Raw genomic sequence first — 20,705 nt, forward strand, 5'->3', positions numbered from 1 at the left:
CAAATACTATATTTATTTGGAAAAGTAATCAAATAAAACACTTAAAATAATACTGTAAATACATTATAAGCATACAGAATAATTGAACATGAAACTATTTGCTCCTATGTTTCTGTTTGGTTATTAAAGAGCATTGAAAAGAAAGAATTTAAATGGTAAAACTTTAGTTTTAATTTGAGACTTAAGATTTAATTACCAAAATGGGAAAAATCAATCTTGTTTTCACTTACATTTATTCTCTAATATACAGTCTCCAAATGAAACGTTATTACCTGCAGTTGATTGCAACTTAATTATACCAGTAATTTTATTTTTAAAAAATCTCATTATATTAATTTTGGCTTTAAATTACATAACACTAACAGAAAATTTGTCATTAACATAATCACAAATCACTCCAGTGTGAAACTTGTTACAAAGTAAACATGCCTACCATGGTTGTCTCAGCGATAGAACCAAAGCTGTTTATGAATATGTTGCATGTGACATTAACAGGAGGGCCTGTTAAAAGAAAGAGAGATTAAAAAATAAGGACTATTTAAAATATTTTCAAATAATTCCATGTGTTTCATTATTAGTTTTTTTAAAAAAGGAACATATATATTTTTATATTTGTATACACACAGATGCTTAATATTGAACGCAATCATTCTGCAAAATAGTCCGAGTTAAAATCCAAATTCATAATCTCCTTTGAACACTGATGTTGGCCATTATGTAAGTCATTAATCTCATTAAGTCTCAGATTCCTTGATCTAGATTATCTCTAATGATTTTGTAAATATCTGATTTGGTAAGTCCAACATCTGAATCCTTCAGGCTGTTTCTGTTGAATTTTTCCTCCATGTACTGGCCGTGTTTTCCGGCATGTCACATATTTTTTGTTGTTGTGAAAAACATTAGATATATTAGATGATACAATGTGGCAACTCTGGAAACCAGACCTCCCACCTATCTCTCAAAGTTGGTTGTTGCTGGTGTTTCTTACTGTTGTTGTTTATTATTTAGTGACTTACCTGAACTAATAAATTTCTCCATAGTGTGCAGCCACGGAGGTGTCCATTCAGTGATCTTAGTGGTCAACTAGTGAACTAGTTATTGGTCAGATTTCCTTAATGCTTTGAACCAATAAGTCTTCCCCCCCTTTGCCAGGGACTTCATGTTTTGGGGGCATGTCTTTAACATTCACACCTTTACCTTCACTTCTTTGCTTGCACAGGGTTTGCAGTCTGCCAGAGGTGAGAAGTTGGGGTTCTCCCAGGTCTTTCCTGGGTATCACACAGCCTTACACTTGTGTGTATTCTTTAGATCTACAAGAGGATATCAGAACATTTGAAAGCTGCCTCTGAGCTTCTCATTCCTCAGATCTTCTTTTAAGATTTTTGCTCAAGATCTTGTTTGCCCAATTGGTATCATAGCCTTAAGCAGCTGGAGTGTTCAACAGTTTCTTGTGATCATTTTCAACAAATGCCCTCTGGTAGGATTTCCCTGCTAAGGGAGTTTCCAATCAAAGTCTGATGATGACAGACTTCCCCTCTGAGTGGGGTTCCTGTAGGGAGCAGCCCAGGTAAAAGTAACAGCTTTGGAGATGGACTTTCTGAGAAGCCGGCCTTTGATACCTGCTAGGCTGCTGGATTGCAGGGCTTCTGTGGTTGAGAGGCTATTGGTTTTTAAGGCTACCAAAAGCTCAAGAGTGGAGCCATATTTAAATGTCCTCAGTTTTTAGAGAAACCTATCAGTTTCACTTAAATACACATTTCTCAGTGTGTTGCAAGCTTTTCAGAGTCTCTGAAGGTTCATTTTGACCATTTTCCCAGTATATTTTCTGCTTTTTTTTTTTGGAGCTGTGAATTTGTAGAGAATATCGCTCCCCCATTCCAGAAGTCCCCTGTAAATGCCTAATTTAGCATTCATCATAATACCAATATTTTTTGTTTATATAAGATCTATTTTTTTCATTCCTTTACTAGGTATTTAAAACTGTGTGTACAGCAATATGAAGAAGACATATCAAGATTATCACCTAGCAGAGCAGAAGAAATAAGATCTTATAAATTGATGGGTACTTCTTGTTACCAGATATGGTATAGATTCATAGATACCATTTAATCCATATATCATTGAAAGTGGGTAATAGTTCATCATTTGCAAAATAGGGAATTAAAGCTCATAGAGGGTTACATAAGGTGCTATAATATAGCACATTTAGAATTTGAACCACTGGTCCAATTCTAGGAATCATTTTTCCCATCCTATCAAGTTGTCTCATGATCTTCACATGACATTACATCCAAAGCATTCCATTATCTGGCTACAGATTTTGTTACTAGGCTGACAGGTATGTAAATCAACACCACTGAAATATTACATGATAGAGATTAAAAGAACTCTGAGTTAAACTCTACCTAGTAGATAATGTCACACACAAAAACTAATATATGAGCCTGACCTAACAGCAGCACCTTGCCCTAAACATCTATAGGAATAAAAAAAAAAAAAAAAAATGGATGTCACAAGAAATAATCACTTCAACTGATTTAGCGAATTCTTTGGGGATTTACCAGCCAGGCATATTTCATTAGCTTTATCTTGGAGCATAGCAGTGATCTTATGATCTTCCATAATCATTATATTGAGGATTGCTGCCACCTCTCTTCTGTGGGATCTCCTTTCATGGACTCCCTACATTTTTCTTTCTTAGCTTCTTTTTTTTTGTTTTTAAATTTATTGTATATTTGCCCTGCTTCCTTGATATATGCTTTTATATTTATAACCCAATTGCCCTTTTAAAAATTTAATTTAATTTAATTTGTGTGTGTGTGTGTGTGTGTACCAAAATCCATTGGTGTGGTTTATGCACCACACCCAGTGCTCCATGCAATATGTGCCCTCCTTAATATCCACCACAAACTGAGGGTTTGTTTCTCAGAGTCCACAGTCTCTCATGGTTTGTCTCCCCCTCTAATTTCTCCCAAGTTATTTCTACTCTTCTTCACCCAATGTCCTCTGTGTTATTCCTTATACTCCACAAGTAAGTGAAACCATATGATAATTGACTCTCTCTGCTTGACTTATTTCACTCTTAGCTTATTTCTTTACTTTACTGGAACATATACTTTAGTAATTTCTTGAGAAATGGTGCATAAAGATAAGAAGCTTTTGACAGTTTGCTTGTTCACATTTTTTTAAAATATCCTCTCACTTAGTTAACATCTACATTTGGTACAAAGTTTTAGCTGGAATTTTTCCCCCAAATTTTAAAGACATTTCTTTATTATTTTTTTATTTTCTTGTATTTCTCTTAAAAAGTACAAAGGCATTCTGATTCTTGGTCCTCTGTAAAGATAAAAAGGATATTCTTTTTTGCCAATATTAAAAAATAAATAAACACAATACCTCATTGTTTAGGATAGTGTAAAATCATTTGTGGTTTCAATATACATTTTCTTGATTACTTGTGCACAATTTTCATCTTTGTTTTTCTACTCATTTTCTCATAGACATTTATCTTACTTGAATAAGATAGAAAAAAGAAACCAAAACTATTCAAAAATGAAGTCCATGATCCATAAGCCAATTAATGAATCCTATGCACATTAAAATCATCTTTAAAAAAGAAATTCATACCTGATTTTAACCTAGATAATAGGGCATGCAACAAAGCACCAATATTTATAAAAGCTCCTCAGATAATTCAGATGTGCAGCAATGCTGGAAGCCACTGGCCTAAGGAATCCCAGACTGGGAAACATCTCTTCCCATTATATCATAGAGCTAAAAATGAACTGAGATTTTCTTATGGTGAAGAAATAGAGAGGAGTCAGAACTTAGAGCTGGGCCTTGAAAAGGAAAGGCATTTAATTTTGATTAGGTAGTGTAATTTTGAATAAAAGTCTGATCAACAGTGCTAATAAAACAAGTAGAGCTGGTTTCTAGGGAGAAGATGGCAGAGAAGTAGCAGGCTGAGACTACATCAGGTAGCAGGAGACCAGCTAGATAGCTTATCAAACCATTGCAAATGCCTAGAAAATCAATGGGAGATTGAATAGAAGAACAGCAATTCTAGAAACAGAAAATCGACCACTTTCTGAAAGGTAGGACCAGTGGAGAAGTGAATCCAAAGCGACAGGAAGATAAATCACAGGGGGAGGGGCCGGCTCCCAGCAAAAGGTGGAGCAACAGAGCACTAAATCAGGACTTTTAAAAGTCTGTTCTGCTGAGGGACATCGCTCCAGAGGCTAAACCGGGGCGAAGCCCACGCGGGGCCAGCATGGCCCTAAGTCCCATAGGGTCACAAAAGTATCGGGGGTGTCTGAGTGTCACAGAGCTCACAGGTATTAGACCGGGGAAGCCGGCTACAGAGACAGAGCAGAGAAGTTAGCTCTCAGCTCAGGGTTACCTCGAACTGGTCGCAGGCTGGGTGAGTTCCGAGCACGGCCGGAGACCATGGAGACGGGAGTAATTAGATGCTGTTCTCTAAGGGTGCACTGAGGAGTGGGGCCCCAGGGTCTCAGCTCCTCCGCGCCAGAGATTGGGAGGCTGCCATTTTCATTCCCATCCTCCAGAATTCTACAGAAAGCTTTCAGGGGACAAAATCTCCCCAAAACAAATCTGAGCAGATTACTTAGCTCGGCCCCTGATAAGGGTGGTGCAATTCCACATCAGGCAAAGACAGTTGAGAATCACTACAACAGGCCCCTCCCCCAGAAGATCAACAAGAAATCCAGCCAAGACAAAGTTCACCTACCAAGGAGAGCAGCAGAATTCCAGTGGAGGAGAAAGCAAAGCATGAAACTCATGGCTTTCTCCCCATGATTCTTTAGTCTTGCCGTTAATTTAATTTTTTTTAATTTTATTTTTTTTCTACTGCTAAATTTTTTTAACTTTTACCCTTTTCTCTTTTAACGTTTTCTTACTAGTTTACTATATATATAAATAATTTATTTGTTTTCTTTTTTAAATTTTTTTTCTGAACTTCTTTTTATCCCTTTTCTCCCTCCCACAATTTGGGGTCTCTTTTGATTTGGTTAAAGAGCATTTTCTTGGGGTCTTTGCCACCCTTTCAGTATTTTATTTGCTCCTTCATATGCTCTTATCTGGACAAAATGACAAGGCAGAAAAATGCACCACAAAATAAAGAACAAGTGGCAGTACCAAAGGCTAGGGACCTAATCAATACAGAAATTGGTAATATGTCAGATCTAGAGTTCAGAATGACGATTCTCAATGTTCTTGCTGGGCTCGAAAAAGGCATGGAAAATATTAGAAAAACCCTCTATGGAGAGATAAAATCCCTTTCTGGAGAAATAAAGGAACTAAAATCTAACCAAGTTGAAATAAAAAAAGCTATTAATGAGGTGCAATAAAAAATGGAGGCTCTTACTGCTAGGATAAATGAGGCAGAAAAAGAATTAGTGATATAGAAGACCAAATGACAGAGAATAAATAAGCTGAGCAAAAGAGGGACAAACAGTTACTGAACCATGAGGGGAGAATTCGAGAGGTAAGTGACATTAAGATGTAACAACATTAGAGTAATTGGGATTCCAGAAGAAGAAGAAGAGAGAGGGAAGCAGAAGGTATATTGGAGAGAATTATTGTAAAGAATTTCCCTAATATGACAAAGGGAACAAGCATCAAAATCCAGGAGATGCAGAGGACTCCCCTCAAAATCAATGAGAATAGGTCCACACCCCGTCACCTAATAGTAAAATTTACAAGTCTTAGCGACAAAGAGAAATTCCTGAAAGAAGCCCGGGAAAAGAAGTATGTAACACACAATGGCAAAAATATTAGATTGGCAGCTGACTTATCCACAGAGACCTGGCAGGCCAGAAAGAACTGGCATGATATATTCAGAGCACTAAATGAGAAAAACATGCAGCCAAGAATACTATATCCAGCTAAGCTATCATTGAAAATAGAAGGAGAAATAAAAAGCTTCCAGGACAAACAAAAACTGAAAGAATTTGCAAACACCAAACCAACTCTACAGGAAATATTGAAAGGGGTCCTCTAAGCAAAGAGAGACCATAAAAGTAGTAGATCAGAAAGGAACAGAGACAATATACAGTAACAGTCACCTTACAGGCAATACAATGGCACTAAATTCATATCTCTCAATAGTTACCCTGAATGTTAATGGGCTAAATGCCTCTGTCAAAAGACACAGGGTATCAGAATGGATAAAAAAACAAAACCCATCAATATGTGGCCTACAAGAAACTCATTTTAGAACCAAAGACACCTCCAGATTTAAAGTGAGGGGGTGGAAAACAATTTACCATGCTAATGGAAATCAGAAGAAAGCTGGGGTGGCAATCCTTATATCAGATCAATTAGATTTTAAGCCAAAGACTATCATAAGAGATGAGGAAGGAAGGACACTATATCATACTCAAAGGGTCTGTCCAACAAGAAGATCTAACAAATTTAAATATCTATGCCCCTAACGTGGGAGCAGCCAACTATATAAACCAATTAAGAACAATATCAAAGAAACACATAAACAATAATACAATAATAGTAGGGGACTTTAACACTCCCCTCACTGAAATGGACAGATGATCCAAGCAAAAGATTAACAAGGAAATAAAAGCCTTAAATGACACACTGGACCAGATGGACATCACAGATATATTCAGAACATTTTATCCCAAAGCAACAGAATACACATTCTTCTCTAGTCCACATGGGACATTCTCCAGAATAGATGACATCCTGGGTCACAAATCAGGTCTCAACCAGTATTAAAAGATTGGGATCATTCCCTGCATATTTTCAGACCACAATGTTCTGAAGCTAGAACTCAATCACAAGAGGAAATTTGGAAAGAACACAAATACATGGAGACTAAACAGCATCATTCTAAAGAATGAATGGGTCAACCAGGAAATTAAAGAAGAATTGAAAAAATTCATAGAAAAAAATGATAATGAAAACACAAAGGTTCAAAATCTGTGGGACACAGCAAAGGCAGTCCTGAGAGGAAAATCATAGCGGTACAAGCCTTTTTCAAGAAACAAGAAAGATCTCAAATACACAACCTAACCATACACCTAAAGGAGCTGGAGAAAGAACAAGAAAGAAACCCTAAACCCAGCAGGAGAAGGGAAATAATAAATATCAGAGTAGAAATCAATGAAATAGAAACCAAAAAAAAAAAAAAAGTAAAAGAAAAAGAAAAAAAACCAATAGAACAAATCAACGAAACTAGGAGCTGGTTCTTTGAAAGAATGAATAAGATTGATAAACCCCTGGCCACACCTGTCAAAAAGAAATGAGAAAGGACCCAAAAAAAAATAAAATCATGAATGAAAGAGGAGAGAACACAAATAACACCAAAGAAATACAATTATAAGAACATACTATGAGGAACTCTACACAAAAAATTTGACAATCTGGAAGAAATGGATGCATTTCTAGAGACATATAAACTACTGCAACTGAAACAGGAAGAAATAGAAAACTGGAACTGGCCCATAACCAGTAAGGAGATTGAAACAGTCATCGAAAATCTCCAAACAAACAAAAGCCCAGGGCCAGACGGCTTCCCAGGGAAAGTCTACCAAACATTTAAAGAAGAACTAATTCCTATTCTCCTGAAACTGTTCCAAAAAGTAGAAATGGAAGGAAAACTTCCAAACTCATTTTATAAGGCCAGCATCACCTTGATCCCAAAACCAGACAAGGATCCCATCAAAAAAGAGAGCTATAGACCAATATCCTTGATGAACACAGATGTGAAAATTCTCAACAAAATACCAGCCAATAGGATTCAACAGTACATTAAAAGAATTAATCACCACGACCAAGTGGGATTTATTCCAGGGCTGCAAGGTTGGTTCAACATCCTCAAATCAGTCAATGTAATACAACACATTAATAAAAGAAAGAACAAGAACCATATGATACTCTCAATAGATGCTGAAAAAGCATTTGACAAAGTACAGCATCCTTTCCTGATCAAAACTCTTCAAAGTGTAGGGATAGAGGGCACATACCTCAATATCATCAAAGCCATCTACGAAAAACCCACTGCAAATAACATTCTCAATGGAGAAAAACTGAAAGCTTTTCGCTAAAGTCAGGAACACGGCAGGGATTTCCATTATCACCACTGCTATTCAACATAGTACTAGAGGTCCTAGCCTCAGCAATCAGACAACAAAAGGAAATTAAAGGCATCCAAATCTGCAAAGAAGAAGTCAAATTATCACTCTTCGCAGATGATATGATACTATATGTGGAAAACCCAAAAGACTCCACTCCAAAACTGCTAGAACCTGTACAGGAATTCAGTAAAGTGTCAGGATATAAAATCAATGCACATAAATCAGTCACATTTCTCTATACCAACAACAAGACAGAAGAAAGAGAAATTAAGGAGTCGATCCCATTTACAATTGTACCCCAAACCATAAGATACCTAGGGATAAACCTCACCAAAGAGGCTAAGAATCTATACTCACAAAACTATAAAGTACTCATGAAAGAAATTGAGGAAGACACAAAGAAATGGAAAATGTTCCATGCTCCTGGATTGGAAGACTAAATATTGTGAAAATGTCTATGCTACCTAAAGCAATCTACGCATTTAATGCAAACCCTCTCAAAATCCAACCCATTTTTTTTCAAAGAAATGGAACAAATAATCCTAAAATTTATATGGAACCAGAAAAGATCTCGAATAGCCAAAGGAATATTGAAAAAGAAAGCCAAAGTGGGTGGCATCACAATTCTGGACTTCAAGCTCTATTACAAAGCTGTCATCATCAAGACAGCATGGTACTGGCACAAAAACAGACACATAGATCAATGGAACAGAATAGAGAGCCCAGAAATAGACCCTCAACTCTATGGTCAACTAATCTTTGACAAAGCAGGAAAGAATGTCCAATGGAAAAATGACAGCCGCTTCAATAAGTGGTGTTGGGAAAATTGGAAAGCCACATGCAGAAAAATGAAATTGGACCATTTCCTTACACCACACACGAAAATAGACTCAAAATGGATGAATGACCTCAATGTGCGAAAGGAATCCATCAAAATCCTTGAGGAGAACACAGGCAGCAACCTCTTCAACCTCAGCCGCAGCAACATCTTCCTAGGAACATCGCCAAAGGCAAGGGAAGCAAGGGCAAAAATGAACTATTGGGATTTCACCAAGATCAAAAGCTTTTGCACAGCAAAGGAAACTGTTAACAAAACCAAAAGACAACTGACAGAATGGGAGAAGATATTTGCAAATGACATATGAGATAAAGGGCTAGTGTCCAAAATCTATAAAGAACTTACCAAACTCAACACCCAAAGAACAAATAATCCAATCAAGAAATGTGCAGAGGACATGAACGGACATTTCTGCAAAAAAGACATCCAGATGGCCAACAGACACATGAAAAAGTGCTCCACATCACTCGGCATCAGGGAAATACAAATCAAAACCACAATGAGATATCACCTCACACCAGTCAGAATGGCTAAAATTAACAAGTCAGGAAATGACAGATGCTGGCGAGGATGTAGAGAAAGGGGAACCCTCCTACACTGTTGTTGGGAATGCAAGCTGGTGCAACCACTCTGGAAAACAACATGGAGGTTCCTCAAAATGTTGAAAATAGAACTACCCTATGACCCAGCAATAGCACTACTGGGTATTTACCCTAAAGATACAAACGTAGTGATCCAAAGGGGCACGTGCACCGGAATGTTTATAGCAGAAATGTCCACAATAGCCAAACTATGGAAAGAACCTAGATGTCCATCAACAGATGAATGGATAAAGAAGAAATGGTATATACATATATAATGGAATACTATGCAGCCATCAAAAGAAATGAAATCTTGCCATTTGTGATGACATGGATGGAACTAGAGGATATCACGCCTAGTTAAATAAGTCAATCAGAGAAAGACAACTATCATATGATCTCCCTGATATGAGGAAGTGGAGATGCAACTAGGGAGGTTAGGGCTGTAGGAGAAGAATCAATGAAACAAGATGGGATTGGGAGAGAGACAAACCATAAGTGACTCTTAATCTGAGGGTTGTTGGGGGAGGGGGGTCCAGCTGGGGGGTTGGGGTCATGGACATTGGGGAGGGTATGTGCTATGGTGAGTGCTGTGAAGTGTGTAAACCTGGTGATTCACAGACCTGTACCCCTGGGGATAAAAATACATTTTATGTTTATAAAAAAATAAAGATTAAAAAAAACAAGTGGAGCCTGTGCAGTTAGGAAAAGCCCAAAATCTATTGACCATCAAGATGCATAGCACATAAAATTAAACAGATATAAAAAGGAAATTGTTTTAAATATGAAGGATAGATTTTTAAGAACAAAAAAGTTCTTGAAAGTCCTGAATCCCAGAGGTGTTATAATTATTTGATTACTAGTAGAAAATTTTTTTCAGTATTTCTTCTTTTAATTTTATTTTTCATTTTTTTAAAGATTTAATTTATTTATTTGACAGACAGAGATCACAAGAAGGCAGAGTGAGAGAAGGAAGCAAGCTCCCTGGTGAGCAGAGAGCCCCATGTCGACCTCGATCCCAGGACCCGAAGATCATGACCTGAGCGGAAGGCACAGGCTTTAACCCACTGAGCCACCCAGGCGCCCCTCTTTTTTAAAAAAATAGATCTTTTTGTAATATTTACTTATTGGAGAGAGAGAGAGCAAGAGAGCACAAGCAAGGGGAGCTGCAGAGCGCGAGGGAGCCTGACGTGGGGCTCAATTCCAGGACCCTGGGATCCTAACCTGAGCCAGAGGCAGCTGTTTAACTGACTGAGCCACCCAGGCATCCTTTTTTAAAAAAAGATTTCTTTGTTATTTCTAAATATTTACAAATGTTTAAATTTGTGAGACAATAAGTGTCTTATGTGTCATTATGCAAGAAAGGAGAAAGCATGAATCTTTTACCTCATGATTATGTTACCCCAAGAGAAGTATAAAGTCATAATTAACTGTTAGATTTCTTTTGGCTTAATATAAATCTAAGGTATTGAACTCTAAAATATGTACACAGAGTATCTGGGAATCTGGAAAAGCTAAAACAAATCATTCATATTTTCTAGGTTATTCTCTGTTTCCTAGAGAACATGAAAACTGCTTTTTCTTTTGCTGCTCACAGTAATATGAATCTAGGGAATATTGTTTAGCTTGAGATAAACTCTCTGCTCCATTGACTCACAGCCTTTGGAAGAGGGAAACACAAGGGCACTAGTATCGGGTTAATTCATCTTCCAATAAAATGTTGATGGAAGTGTATTCATATTGTGGGGACATGGTCCCGTGTTCAGCTGCCACTATGAGACTGCCTTCTCCATCTGACTTTGAATTCTTTGGCTGAAACTGGAATAAATACAACAGTGAGGGGAGTGGGTAGTGATTTTTCTTATTTTAATTTAGCAAGAGTCAGGGCCTTAATTTTTGGGACTTTAATTTCTCTGTGGACGTTGCCTAAAAAGGGAAGCATTTTTTTACTATCTCTTTTGAGCTCATCCTTTAAATTTAAGTATTACATAATTAATTATATATAATTATATTTTTATATTTAATTTATATTATATATTATATTAATTTTATATAAACTTATATATAATTTTAGAAAATGGTGGTGAAAAATAGAATGAAGGTAAAAATTCAGCATAGGCTTTAGGATGTATTAGAGATATCTGTTCGAATGCATTTCAGTGTCCTCTGGGCTTCATGGCACTTCTTAATGATTCCAGGAAGGTTCTGAAAGCAGAAGTACTGAGTCCTATGCTAGGAGGAGGACTCCTCTGAAGTATTTGTCTCTCCCTAAAATGTGGCACTGGCATCCCAAGTTGACCAGAGGCTTGCATAGTAAAAGTCATAAGGAAAATAACATGTTTCCACAGAAGAGTAATTGTCAAGGAAGTAACTAATTGAAGCTTTGACTTATAGTTGGGAACATGGTACTTTATATTCTATAAAACAGACTTCAACCCTTGCCTCTTCAACATGCCTGCAATCACATGCAGAAAGCTCTTCCTAAAGGCAGAAAGCCAGACTGGTTTCAAAGTCTAAATTTCATGTGGTAATAAAGTAAATCACAGTGTTCTGAGATATGTTATTATTTATTCTAGTGGTTATCACATGTGCTCTTTGCCTGATAATGAAACATGCAAGAGTTCTATGTAGTTCCCATTTGACTACTTAGGTATGTGTTCTTTTCTTCAGCAGAAAGAAAGTGAATGAATTCAGGACACTAAACCTTAATTCCAAATTTCAAAACTAGAGCAGACACTGACTTGAAATATGTGTGTATGTGTGTGTTATATATAGGTATATTATATATATATATATATATATATATAGTGCATGTGTGTGTTATGTATAATTTTAAGAAAATTAATCAAAATAAATTAAATAGATTAAATTAAATTAATTTTATCTTTAGAAAGTTTAAAAACATACTAAAAGTATAAAGCAACTTGAAAATAAAAAGCATTGTTTTTAAAGTAGTCTTGGATTAGATCATGGAATCTCTTTGATGTGATACAAAGTATTTGGAATTTACTTTATGAAGCTGAGGGAACCATTACAGATTTCTGATCATGGTTGTGTAACAAACAAATACAACATGGTGAGTTGTGGAATGGATGGCAAAAGCTTAGAGAGAGAGAAAACAAGAATTTATTGTTACAGTCCAGAGGGGAGATAGAATGGCCCTGACTAAGGCAGAGACAGTGGAGATGGATATAAAGAATGAAGTGGACACAGGACCATAAAGTTTATAAAGCACTGTCTATACTCTAAGCTTCTGGTCTGGCAGATCAGAGCAGCAATCTTAATCTTTCTATCTTAACTATTGATATGTATATTCAAAAACTTTGTAGAGAATGAAGCTCAGAGAAGATTGCAGATATTCTATTGCCATTACAGAGGGCACCTGTTTAGCCCTCCTTGGCCAATCTGCTACTTCTCAGTGCCAGGGCAAAAGCTGTTAAATCCATCTAATACACTGCTATGTTTAGCAATGGAGAAAATAATTGCTATAGCATCCATATGGCAAATTGTGCCTTTAAATTGTTCATTACATTAGCCATCGTTGGTCCTGAAAAGCTAACAACAGTACTTGCAGATGTTTTCAGCAGCATGTTTTTTTTCTTTTAGATGTCCTTTAAAGAAACACAACATGCCTTTTAAATTCAGAGATGCATAAAGGCAAAATAGCAAAGTGCATTGCAAAGACTTGGCAATTATATTATTGCACTTCATACTAGGAAAAAATTATTCACAAGGCAAAGCTCAAGCAAACAAAGAAACAAGCAAAAAACAGCTCAAGTGTTCGTGAAAATGATTCTAAGAAATGTTTAGCATAATGTTGTATTAAAACCTCACCCTTTTAAAAGACACAGAATGCAATTGAAAGACTAAATCTCAAATAATGTTGTATTTACATTTATATACATGTACATCTCTATGTACGTGTCACATATATATGTAGTTATGTTACAAGGAGAGATATTAATTGTATTTACTTACTTATTTTTACATTAAAGATTTTATTTATTTGAGAGAGAAGGAGAGTGGGCAGGGGCAAACGGAGAATGGGAAAGATAATTGCAGCCTCCCTGTTGAGCATGGGGCCCTGTGCAGGGCTCCATCTCAGGACCCCGATATCAGGACCTGAGCCAAAATCAAGAGCTGGCTGCTTGACAGAATGAAACACCCAGGTGCTCCTTATTTTATTTTTTAATTGAGAAAAATAAACTTGATGACTTTATATCCACATTTTAAATTACTTATTCATATTTGAAGAGAGTTTGAAAACTATGACATAAAAATAGGATTTAGTTTCTTCCTTCTATTCTCTTTCCTTCAGGAAAGAAAACGCAGTCTTAAAGCCATTCAGTCAGGCAACAAAAGGTGGATGTCCATGTTGAGATGACTATGGGGAATGTGGTAAACTAGACAGGATGAGAAGGACATCCGAGGGGAAGGGATATATAGACACACACAGAATGCTGGAGCCAAAGTGAGTGAGGAGGATATTCCTCAAGTGGGGCAGCTGATGTGGAGTATTAGAGACGGGTTAAGAGAGTGTCCACATGGGGGCATCCTGGAATGGTCAGTCAGAGTCTGATCATGACCCTAGGGCATTTGTGTGGGAGAGGATGCAGGCAAGGGAGATTTATTACATGTTGATCAAATACATCATTATTTTAAGGATAAAGGGAGCCAGGTTTCTTATTGTCAGATAAGGAAGTTAAAATATGGTAACTCAGCAGCTAGAATAAACTTATGGTATCAGAAATAACAGTGTGAACCATGATTTTTAGTAGACAAGTAAAGAGTGATGTAGATTAATATATATATATATATATGAATATACACAAGTGTGTATGTATATATGTATATGTATTTATACAAATACATGAATGTGTATAGATATATCCTGGAATACACCAACTTAATCAATAATCAAAGTGAACATTAACAGTGATGGCAAAGATTAATGTGGTCCACCATCTGATTAAATGCAAAATCAGAACAAAGCATCACTTCTGTGATATTTCTATTAGGATGCATTATTTAAATTGAATCATGAAGAAAATTACTAATGCAAACTGAAACATGTTCTGTTAAATAAAGGAATAATAATATAATTTTTAAAGTCATGAGCATGACAGTCATAGAAAGCATGAGGTTTTCGTTCAGACTGAAGGAATCAAGGAGAAATGACAAATAAAATACAAGACGTGATTTTAAAATGGATCCTTCTGCTACGAAGCTGTTATTCAGATTATGGATAAAATTTGAATGGGTGTCCACCATTTATAATGTAACAATATATTCATGTTAATTTTCTTGTTTCAATGGTTAAGTTGTGCTTGTCTAAGAGAATATTATTTGTCTAATAGACTCAAGTATTGGGGCATCAGGTCAACAACTTTCAAGTGGCTCAGGAAAAAAAAAATGTTTTGTGTTGTAGTTGCAAATCTTCTGTTAATCTGAGGTTGTTTTAAAATAAAAAAGGGAAATTACCACAGAAAAATACATTAAAAACTAAAATCAAAGAAAACATAAAATGTAGGGGCCACCAATCTAAATTAGTGAGCATTTCAGGTGAACATTTATAGTTTTAGAAAGACTTATTGAAGACATTCTTCCTATTAAAATGACCTGTATTATGTAAAAATGCAAGTAGAAAATCACCTTTTTCAAAAAACAATTGTGCACTTTATTTAAGAACAATAATGTCTGCCTGAGTATAAATAGTTAAAATGGAGAAAATGAGTTGCTTATACTTTTCCCTGAAAAAAGAAACCAGGTAGGAAATAAGTATTAGGTACACATGCCATTCTGGGGTTAGAATGTGCTATAGAAGAATAGACTATTTGAAAACTGGATTTGTGATGTGGGAGAAAGGGACTAATACAGACAAATATTACAGATAAAAAGACAGCAACTACAAAGACATTGTGAAGACAGCCAGTGCTATTTCTAGATAAAGTAACCATTAGAGATAGAATGAAAACAAAAGTAACAAAAATGCAATAAAAGTTTGGAAAGAACATGTATTCGTGGGATTGCTAAGAGAATACTTTCTGCCTGGATCCAAATTATACTTAAGGGTTATCAAACAATAAGATCAAAAGAAAGAAGTAACATCCAGAAACAGTTGGTAAAATGGCCTAGTAAAATAATATTTTATTGTCTATGGATGTACATTTATTTGCTCTCTGATTTCTTTTCATCTGTTAAACTGGCTTCTAGTTTCAAATGACTCCTAGGGGCTTCTATTTCAAGATAGAAAGATGAACATAGTTTCCTTTCTCTCTGAGAGCATCAAATGATGTTAGCAAATAAAAATGAAACTAAACACATCACACCAAAGAGAATGGAAGGAAAGTCATAATTAGTTCAATGACATAGAATATAGAAGGCAGAAAAAAATGGTTGATCGATGGAACAGGCTAAGCTTAAATAAAATAAATGCAGGTTAGGACTGCCTGGAGAAGAGAGCTAATGAGCTAAGAACAACGCAGGGAGGCACAAAGCTTAGGGTCATCCTCTGCAGGAAAAGAGATAGGAAGTTAAAAGGGGTCTGCAGGGAGAGGCCATGGGTACTAGTCTCAGAAGTTCCCTGCTTCCCGCCCTTATTCCCACAGAGTAGGAATGGCTTGGGGTGTAACCCTCAGGAATTTTTCTTTTAGATACTTTATCTATCTATCTACCTATCTATCTATGTATTTTTATTAACATATAATGTATTATTTGTTTCAGGGGTACACGTCTGTGAATCATGAGTCTTACCACAATTCACAGGGCTCACCATAGCACATACCTTCCCCAATGTCCATCACCCAGTCACCTTACCCCTCTCACACCCCTCCTCTCCAGCAACACTCAGCTTGTTTCCTGAGATTAAGTCTCTTGTGATCTCTCTCCCTCTTTGGTTTCATCTTGTTTCATTTTTCTGTCTTTCCCCCTATGATGCTCTGTCTTGTTTCTCAAATTCCTCATTGCACTGGGGTCATGTGATATTTGTCTCTCTGATTAACTTATTTTGCTTAGGATAATACCCTCCAGTTCCATCCACATCACTGCAAGTGACACGATTCTGTTTGTTTGGTTTTTTTAATTAGCTCTCAGAAGTTTTTGAAGGTATAAAATAACTTTATTTATTTATTTATATACTTTTTGCAAAGATAGGTTTATTAAAGTGATTAGAGATAATATGGTTCTGTGAATCAATGCTGACTTTCAAAATGAGTTATTTTTCCAGCTTTACTGAGATATCATTGACATACAACATATCATTGTTTAAGTTTATGGTGCACACTGTGTTAATTTGATACATATAGATACTGCAGTAGGAAAATCACCTTAGCATTTAGCTTACATTTCCATCATGTCACATAATTACTGTTTCTTTTCTGTGGTGAGAACATAGGTGATCTACCCATTCAGCAGATTTTAAATAGCAGTTTGGTAATTTTTAATAATACAGTATTAACTGTAAACACAATGCCCTGTATTAAATTCCCAGAATCTACTCAACTTCAAGCTCTTTGCAAAAAGTTAAAAAAATATATATGATTGGAGGAAACAGAGTTCTTGACAGTACCTGAAAACTAAAGCCATCTACAGTTTGGCATCTGAAGGATACCGACCAAAGCCTAGACAACACTCAGCATTCATCTACAGCAAAGTTCTGTTCAGGGCAGGAATGTCTCAGATTTCCCTTTCCAGTGAGATAAATAGCAGCAAACCACCTCCTTACACAAATACACACACACACACACACACACACACACACACACACACAACCAGACAAAGCCTATATCAGTGCCCAGATCGACTCAGTCTTTCCAAAACTACAGAGTATTTCCATCACATATAAGAAAATTAGCAACTTAAAGAGAGTAAAGATGATGAATAAACATAATTGTTCCTGCAGGAAGAAAAGAGAAATCATGGGGGAGAAAAGGAAAACAGAAGAGGTAGAATAAGAGAATTGAGGCATTAAATTAGAAGTCTAGTTAGTGCAAAGGAATCTTATACTACATCCTTTGCAAAAGGCCTAGGGACCATCAGACAGACTAGAACAGATTCTCACCAGAACTAACCAATTTTACTTTTGGAGTTTGCCTCAAAGAAGCACAACTCTGCAGAAGGGCTGTTGAGACAAGGAAGTGCTGCTTTTCATCACTAATAGTTTTAGACAACTGAATTTCTACCAAGCTCAGGTGCCTGTTTTTTGCTGCTGTAACAAAAACAAACAGCTAAACATATAAAATAGCACCTGCCTAACAACATGTAATACAGACTCCGTGATGTCACGTTCAAGGAAAATGGTCAGGATAAAGAGGACTGTGAAGATACCAAAACAAAATCAAACAAAACAAAATCTTCCTAAATATTCCAAATGACACCAGGTAAAATATCAAAGAGTCATTTACAGAACAAATCTGAACAATCCTCCCTAAATATAGAGAAAAAGGACAAAAGGGTAAAGGGTATGAGTGGGAGTGTATCAGACACAGATGATGAAAGATCAGAATTTTTTTTTTTTTTTTTTAGGGAAAGAGCTGTTTTGGGGAATAACACAAAGCAATGTTACCATAAACCATACTTTTTCTTAAAAAAAGGAAAAACATGCATAGTTAGAAAAAATCTAGGCTACATATAAGGGAGAAAAAAATCACAGTAAAATTTTGATTTTTGTTATAATGCTAAATGTCAGTAGACAATGGAGCATCTACAAACTTTTCAGCTAGAATTCTGTTGTTCCCTCATTGTATACATTTATTTTCATGTCAAATGGTTAAACAAGAGATTAATGTGTAATACTATTCCATGATAAAAAGAAATAAGCTATCCAACCACAAAAGGACATGGAGGATTCTTAAAAGCATATTGCAAATCTGAAAAGTCTTCACACTGTAGGATTCTACCTGTGTGACATTCTAGAAAAGACAAAACTCGCACAGTAAAAGATAAGTGGTTGGTAGAGATTTGGGTGGAGAGGGAGAGTGACATTCGTAGCTGCAGTACAGGGGAATTTTTAGGGCAGTGAAACTTCTGTATGATACAGTAATGATACTTATATATGGGTAATTCACTTGTCAAAACCCATAAAATGTACAATGCAAAGAGTGAACCTTAAGGTAAACAATGGACTTAAGCTCATAATAATAACACCATCATTATTAACTGTTGATGAAGAGACATTTGATAGTTAATCAATATTAATTCATCAATTCTTTTTTTAAATATTGGTATTGAGAACCACCAGAATTCATTTATTTATTTTTTTAAGATTTTATTTATTCATTTGAGAGAGAAAGAGAGAGGCAGAGCACAAGCAGAGGGAGAGGCAGAGGGAGAAGCAGGCTCCCCATTGGACTGGAAGCCCAATGTGGGACTCAATCCCAAGACCGTGGGATCATGACCTGAGCTGAAGGCAAACACTTAACCCACTTAGCCACCCAAGTGCCCTAATTCATCAATTCTAACTAATATACTGCAATAATGTAAGATGTAAACAATAGAAAAAAAACTGTGGCGGATTCGAGGGGAGATATGGGAACTCTTGGTAATTTCCAGTCAATTTTTCTGTAAACCTAAATCATTCTTTAGAAAGTCTAGAAATTAGAAACAAACAAATAAATAAATAAATAAATAGCCAGGGCTCAGAAAATGTGTCTATCAACTCACTCTTGTTCTGAAAATGAGAAAGTGTTTTCTTTCTTTCTTTCTTTCTTTCTTTTTTTAAGATTTTATTTATTTATTTGACAGAGAGAGAGATCACAAGTAGGCAGAGAGGCAGGCAGAGAAGAGGGGGAAGCAGGCTCCCTGATGAGCAGAGAGCCTGATGTGGGGCTTGATCCCAGGACCCTGAGATCATGACCTGAGCCGAAGGCAGCGGCTTAACCCACTGAGCCACCCAGGTGCCCTGAGAAAGTGTTTTCTTCTATCTCTGTGTGTGTAGAGAGATAGAAATAAAACTTGACAAAAAAAGACAGTGAACTTGAAAACTAAATGAACAGCCAGATGTAAATATAAATTCAAGAAACTGCTGGTTACAGGATTTGGGTTCTTCCCTTCAATCATCTGGAACTCCAAGTGCATAACATGGTTGGGTTGTGTGTTGAGCACTGCCTCTCCAGACTGTGTGTTCAGGCTGTTGTGTGGTGCTTTCTGTCAGGTTGCCCTTCCATTTCTGCTTTCTGCTAGATAGGAAGAGTTTGGAAGAGAAAGGATTTCAAACTGCAGGGAAGAAATAGTGTTGCCTGCCTATTATTTTTGTCTTTCAAAGTGAAGATAATGGTTCCTATATATACCATTTCTGCTAAGACCAAATTTTATGCAATAATGATTTGTGCAAAACTCTATCCTCTGTTGAAGGATTAACAAGTTTAGTGACAGGTGGAGATTTACTTGCTAACTCTTTTAGTAGACTCTCAGATTGTTTGTTTGTTTGTTTGTTTGTTTATTGAGGGGGGTGGGAACAGGGAGAAGGAGAGAGAACCTTAAGCAGACTTCATTCTCAGTGAGGAGCCCAATGGAGGGCTCAATGCCATGACCCTGAGATGATAACCTGAGAGGAAATCAAGACTAGGACCCTTAATCCACCGAGCCACCCAGGCGCCCTCTCAGATAATTTCTAAACCCAGTTGTTGTTATTAAGTGTATTCTTTTTTTTTTTTTTTTTTTTTAGATTTTATTTATTTATTTGTCAGAGAGAGAGAGAGAGTGAGCACAGGCAGACAGAGTGGCAGAGGGGGAAGCAGGCTCCCTGCGGAGCAAGGAGCCGGATGCGGGACTCGATCTCAGGATGCTGGGATCATGACCAGAGTCAAAGGCATCCGCTTAACCAACTAAGCCACTCAGGCATCCCATTATTAAGTGTATTCTTTATATTAGTTCAAGAAATCATTATAGATAACAGAACTAAGATATAACAGAGATTTGGAGTTGTTCTCATACTCAAATTATCCTCAAGACACAGAGGTTCTTTTGGGGAAAATTGATTATCATAAAAGTTTAAGATAAGTTGCAAGCGTTCTGGAGGGAAAGAGAACAGTTGATTAATTAGTTAAGAAGAAATAAAATGTTGGTGAGGATGGATATTTAAATGTTTTAATTTCTTTCAATATTTATTTTTATAAGTAGCTAATAGTTATATTTAATTTAATTACTAAGATAATTTTTGATGAAGAGACTGTC

The 20,705-nt window shown here is 36.3% G+C and overlaps 1 protein-coding gene across 2 annotated transcripts in view; it reads right to left on the bottom strand.

The window, feature by feature from the left end:
- The window catches only part of GLRA3 (glycine receptor alpha 3), a 192,184-nt gene that overhangs the window by 122,134 nt on the left and 49,345 nt on the right, over positions 1-20,705 (bottom strand). For both annotated transcript variants that reach the window (XM_059393328.1, XM_059393318.1), the window contains exon 3: positions 434-501. In XM_059393328.1, coding sequence (XP_059249311.1) covers positions 434-501 — 68 coding nt within the window. The remainder of the gene's footprint in view (positions 1-433; positions 502-20,705) is intronic.

This window comes from Mustela nigripes, chromosome 1 (assembly GCF_022355385.1).
Source record: "Mustela nigripes isolate SB6536 chromosome 1, MUSNIG.SB6536, whole genome shotgun sequence".
In the NCBI taxonomy this organism is placed as follows: Eukaryota; Metazoa; Chordata; class Mammalia; order Carnivora; family Mustelidae; genus Mustela; species Mustela nigripes.